This window comes from Lethenteron reissneri, chromosome 67 (genome assembly GCF_015708825.2).
Source record: "Lethenteron reissneri isolate LAM-NWPU_2019-01 chromosome 67, ASM1570882v1, whole genome shotgun sequence".
In the NCBI taxonomy this organism is placed as follows: Eukaryota; Metazoa; Chordata; class Hyperoartia; order Petromyzontiformes; family Petromyzontidae; genus Lethenteron; species Lethenteron reissneri.
In genome coordinates, this window is record NC_083845.1 from 7,589,815 (window position 1) to 7,595,814 (window position 6,000).

General features: G+C 57.8%; 1 protein-coding gene across 1 annotated transcript in view; it reads left to right on the plus strand.

The window, feature by feature from the left end:
- Positions 1-6,000, plus strand: part of LOC133360129 (collagen alpha-1(XXVII) chain-like) — a 90,233-nt gene that overhangs the window by 75,787 nt on the left and 8,446 nt on the right. Inside the window, exons 32-35 of the mRNA XM_061578715.1 lie at positions 298-351; positions 1,738-1,791; positions 3,149-3,202; positions 5,720-5,826. Coding sequence (XP_061434699.1) covers positions 298-351; positions 1,738-1,791; positions 3,149-3,202; positions 5,720-5,826 — 269 coding nt within the window. The remainder of the gene's footprint in view (positions 1-297; positions 352-1,737; positions 1,792-3,148; positions 3,203-5,719; positions 5,827-6,000) is intronic.

Genomic DNA, 6,000 nt, shown 5'->3' on the forward strand with positions numbered 1-6,000 from the left:
CCCTCTCACGGCCAACACCCGGTGACGATTATCTGAACCGGTCCTGGGCTTTCCCTAGGTCGACTCAGCCTCAAATGAGTACCTGGTGCGATGTGTAAACATCGCCACTGGGGAGACAACGGCGGCCGTCCGTGGGGCTAGCCACCCACCCCCTCGTGTGCCACAGTGCCGGACTTCGTAGGTGCTGCTCGCTAACAGCACTTGCCCCAGTGGCCTGTCAAAGGCTAGCCGGGGGACATTTGTCTTTGTCTAGGTCGTGCCAATCGTCCCTGATGTCTCACGAAGCTCTTTCCCCAGGGATTGCAAGGAGTCCTAGGCGACAGAGGGACCCCTGGCGACAAAGGAGACAAGGTAATTGTCACGGAGTTCATATTCGATGCGGCCCGATGCAGTTTGGAGCACCTGTTGCGCGTGATGGGGGGCCTCGCCCATCCGAGCAGTATGCAGGCTGAACCTCGCTTAGCTTCCCCGGCCTGACCGCCTTACTCGTTGTTGTGCTGTACTTCTATGCCGGCCAGGTCAGACAACTCGCGCTATCAGAGGCTCTTCGACCCGAGTTCTCAAGTGTCACGAGTTGGTGGAATCACATCATTCAATGTGTTCGTGCGCTCAATTTGGCCGAATTCCCACGATGAGAATTCCAACTATTGGTTTGGCTCTCATTGCGACGGACATCACATGGCAGAGCGGGTTTATAATGTGCGACGATTTGCTGTGTGTGGACCAGAGCGTCGCTTGAAGACGAAGGGATTTCAGAGGTAGCTCTGTCATATCCGTTTCCACGGGCGTTCTGTGTACACCAAAGCGCCACTTGAATAAGAAGGGGATTTAAGAGGTAGCTCTGTCATATCCACTTCCACGGGCGTTCTGTGTACACCAAAGCGCCACTTGAATAAGAAGGGGATTTAAGAGGTAGCTCTGTCATATCCACTTCCACGGGCGTTCTGTGTACACCAAAGCGCCACTTGAATAAGAAGGGGATTTAAGAGGTAGCTCTGTCATATCCACTTCCACGGGCGTTCTGTGTACACCAAAGCGCCACTTGAATAAGAAGGGGATTTAAGAGGTAGCTCTGTCATATCCACTTCCACGGGCGTTCTGTGTACACCAAAGCGCCACTTGAATAAGAAGGGGATTTAAGAGGTAGCTCTGTCATATCCACTTCCACGGGCGTTCTGTGTACACCAAAGCGCCACTTGAATAAGAAGGGGATTTAAGAGGTAGCTCTGTCATATCCACTTCCACGGGCGTTCTGTGTACACCAAAGCGCCACTTGAATAAGAAGGGGATTTAAGAGGTAGCTCTGTCATATCCACTTCCACGGGCGTTCTGTGTACACCAAAGCGCCACTTGAATAAGAAGGGGATTTAAGAGGTAGCTCTGTCATATCCACTTCCACGGCTCGTTCTGTGTGCACTAGAGCGTCACTTGAATAAGAAGAAGGGGATTTCAGAGGTAGCTCTGTCATATCCACTTCTGCGAGCTGCTATCTTACTCAGGGTGATACACTAGTCTCCGGGAGATGTCCTTCACCTAGTGATGCGAAGCCGACGGCACACGTGTGATGAAGTGATAAACATCAGCACCGGGGAGACAAAGGCGGCCGGGCGTGGTGCTGGCCAGCCTCCCCCTCGCGCGCCGTGTCGGCCTCCATAGGTGCTACTCGCGCGAACGGCACTTGCCCCGACAAGTCTGTTGAAGGTTACGCGGGGGATCTTTGTCTTTGCTTGTACCCAGGGATACACCGGAGGTCCGGGCGTTCCAGGCGAGGCAGGGCTGATGGGACTACGGGTGAGTGGGAACGCCGTCTGGAGAGATGAGAGGCTGATAGCAGAAGGCCCTGGGTTCAACTCCCGACTCGGGCTCCTTTCTGGGTGGAGTTTGTATGATCTCCCCCTGTTCTGCAGAGTGAGAGTGAGTGGAGTTTGTATGATCTCCCCCTGTTCTGTAGATTGAGTGAGTGGAGTTTGTGTGATCTCCCCCTGTTCTGTAGAGTGAGTGAGTGGAGTTTGTCTGTTCTTCCCCTGTTCTACAGAGTGAGTGAGTGAGTGGAGTTTGTATGATCTCCCCCTGTTCTACAGAGTGAGTGAGTGGAGTTTGTGATCTCCCCCTGTTCTACAGAGAGAGTGAGTGAGTGGAGTTTGTGTGATCTCCCCCTGTTCTACAGAGTGAGTAAGTGGAGTTTGTATGATCTCCCCCTGTTCTACAGAGAGAGTGAGTGAGTGGAGTTTGTATGATCTCCTCCTGTTCTACAGAGTGAGTGAGTGGAGTTTGTATGATCTCCCCCTGTTCTACAGAGCGAGTGAGTGGACTTTGTGTGATCTCCCCCTGTTCTACTGAGTGAGAGTGAGTGAGTGGAGTTTGTGTGCAATGGAGTTGCACAAAACTGAGTTGCACTCAACGGAGTCTATGGGCAGTGATAGTCTATGGGCAGTGTTGAGTCTATGGGCAGTGTTGAGTCTATGGGTATGTTGAGTCTCTGGGTGGTGTTGAGTATGTGGGTGGTGTTGAGTCTATGGGTAGTGTTGAGTCTATGGGTAGTGTTGAATCTATGGTGAAGTGTTGAGTCTATGGGTAGTGTTAGTCTATGGGCAGTGTTGAGTCTATGGGCAGTGTTGAGTCTATGGGCAGTGTCAGCCTATGGGTAGTGTTGAGTCTATGGGCAGTGTTGAGTCTATGGGCAGTGGTAGACTATGGGTAGTGTTGAGTCTATGGGGAGTGTTGAGTCTATGGGCAGTGTTGAGTCTATGGGTAGTGTTGAGTATGTGGGTGGTGTTGAGTCTATGGGTAGTGTTGAGTCTATGGGTAGTGTTAGTCTATGGGCAGTGTTGAGTCTATGGACAGTGTTGAATCTATGGGTAGTGTTGAGTATGTGGGCAGTGTTGAGTCTATGGGTAGTGTTGAGTTTATGGGCAGTGTTGAGTTTATGGGCAGTGTTGAGTCTATGGGCAGTGTCAATCTACGGGCAGTGTGTACGTGTGTTGAACATCTTTCGCACCGTGCGTAGCCGACTCCGCTAATCGTAGTTGCGTCCGGGGGGGTGGGGGGGGAGCAAAGTCAACAACAACGACAACACCAACAACAACAACACCAACAACAACAAGCGCCGTGCCGCTCTACCATCTGTGCGGCTTCCGTTGTCCCGCAGGGAGAAGTTGGCTCCGGTGGCGAGGAGGGATCGGGCGGAAACGACGGACTCAAGGTTTGCTTCCTGGAATCCCGCCACCACCACCGCCACCACCACCGCCACCACCACCACCGTCACCACCACCACCGTCACCACCACCACCGTCACCACCACCACCGCCACCACCACCACCGTCACCACCACCACCACCACCACCGTCACCACTACCACCGCCACCACCACCGCCACCACCACCACCGTCACCACCACCGTCACTGTCACCACCGTCACCACCACCACCGCCACCACCACCATCACCACCACCGTCACCACCACCACCGCCACCACCACCGTCACCGTCACCACCACCACCGTCACTGTCACCGCGCGGTTTCGCCGGCTCCGGTTTTGACGTCGGTGGCGGTACAACGTGACCGTTTACCGCTCCGATTAATTTTTTTTTTCGTTCAATTTTGACTTAAAACTTTCGTGACTTCAGCAGCAATTCAGATTCTTGGTTCTTTCGGTGAAGTCACTTAGATAGAAAATTTAATAGAAATTATAAATTGAAAATAGTTAAAGCTTTTATTAAAAAAAAAATAATAAAGGGGGGGTGGGGCGGGGGGAGTGGGGAGGTGCGAGTGGGGATGGTGGAGTGGGCAGGGGGGGAGTGGGGAGGTGAGAGTGGGGAGGGGGGGAGTGGGGAGGGGGGGGAGTGGGGAGGGAAGGGTGGGGAGGGGGGGGGAGTGGGGAGGGGAGGGAGTGGGGAGGGGGGGAGGGAGGGGGGGGAGTGGGGAAGTGGGGTGGGGAGGGGGGGTGGGAAGGGGGGGAGTGGGGAGGGGGGGGAGTGGGGAGGGGGGGGGAGTGGGGGTAGGGAGGTGGGGAGGGAAGGGTGGGGAGGGGAGGGTAGTGGGGAGTGGGGAGGTGGGGGTGGGGAGGGGGGGAGTGGGGAGGGGGGGGGCAGTGGGAGGTGGGGGTGGGGAGGGGGGGAGTGGGAAGGGGGGGTGGGGAGGGGGAGGGGGGGGAGTGGGGAGGTGTGGGGTGGGGCAGGGGGGGGAGTGGGGAAGGGGGGGAGTGGGAGGGGGGGGGTGGTGGGGGGGGGAGGGGGGATAGTGGGGAGGTGGGGGTGGGGAGGGGGGGGGGGGGAGTGGGAGGGGGGGAGGGGGAGGTGGGGTGGGGGAGGGGGGGGGGTGGGGAGGGGGGGAGAGGAGAGGTGGGGAGGGGTGGGGAGGGGGGGGAGTGGGGAGGGGGGGGAGTGGGGAGGGGGGTGGGGAGGGGGGGGAGTGGGAAGGGGGGGGAAGTGGGGGTGGGGAGGGGGGGTGGAAGTGGGAGGGTGGGGAGGGGGGGGTGGGACGTGGGGGTGGGGAGGGGGGGGAGTTGGGAGGGCGGGTTTATCTCTGGGAAAGAATCGGAGAATCCTGGAGGCAACCCGCGCGGATCAGGGGGAGAGAGCTCACAAAGACAAAGCCCCCACCCCGTGGCGCCAGGCCACCAGCACGTCGGGAGCAAGTGCCGTTAGCGAGGAGCAGCGCCCTCACGTGAAGGCCGGCACGGCACTCGAGATGACGCATTTGAGGCTGAGTCGACCTAGGAGGGAGGGAGAGGGGGTGGGGGGGGGTGGCAGGGCCAGGACCGGTTGGGCTAAATCGTCGCCGGCGTTGGTGACCGCGAGCTGGAATCGATCTGCGGGCCGTAGCCAGGAGGGGGGGGGGGGGTCACGCAGAGTGGGGGGTCATGCTGGTCCACTCTGCTCACGTTTCCATGTCCTTGGTGGCCAACAGAGGGTCCTGGTCAGAGGTCGCAAACGGGTTTTGATTCCTTACCCGTACCCGGCCGCACCAGGGTTGCAAACGGGTACCCGTACCCGGCCGTACCCGTACCCTACCCGTGCCCGGTCGGGTACGGGTAGGGTACAGGTACGGGTACCCGATTGCGACCTCTGGGATGAAGCCATGTTGCAGACGCGGGTGGGTTGATTCTAGGAACTTGAATTGTGAGAAGAGACAAGACGTTGGGAAATGAGTGACAACGGTGACTCACCAGTGACTCACGGCCTACCCGTACCCGGCCGCACCAGGGTCGCAAAACGGGTACCCGTACCCGGCCGGGTACGGGTAGCCGGGTATCGGGTAGGGTACGGGTATCGGGTACCCGGTTGCGACCTCTGGTCCCGGGTCGCGAGGCTGGATATCAGCGGCAGCCGTCTTCCAAAAAAGTGAGGAAGGAGGAAAAGGAAAATGCTTGGAAGCTCCGCCTGATGTTTTTTTTATCGGTTTCGTTTCATGCGGATTTGGAGGAGCGCGTTTGGCAGGCTGGGTTTCTCGTGAAACCTCGATCGGGTGTTTTTGTTGTTGTTGTTTTTGTTTTTGTTGTTGTTTTTACGACGGACGCGGACTTTCCCCGCGCGGCCGGCAACCATCGACGGACCACGGCACGAACTCGGCAAAAACTACTTTTGCATCGGCGGCGCAGTGAAACGTGCAAACGGTGGATCGCGTAAGAGCAGGCGACGGCTTTCGGACGGGATGTGACCCCTCTCAGTTCTCCCTCCCATCCCCCTTCCCCGCGTGAATCCTCCCCGTGTCGCCCTAGGGAGACAAGGGTGACCCGGGTCCGGACGGGGAGAGTGGAGAGAGGGCGGAGATCGGGTCAAAGGGCAGCGACGGGCCAGTGGTGACTCGGGCATCGTGGGCGTCAGGGTCAGTGTGTGGCTCTCTCTCTCTCTACAAAGACAAAGATCCTCACACCCCGTGTAGCCTTAAGGGACTGCTGGGGCAAGTGCTGTTAGCGAAGGCCGGCACGGCGCACTTGGGGGGTGGGTGGCCAGCACCACGCCAGATGCATGAAGACAAAGATTTAATTTTAGATTTGAA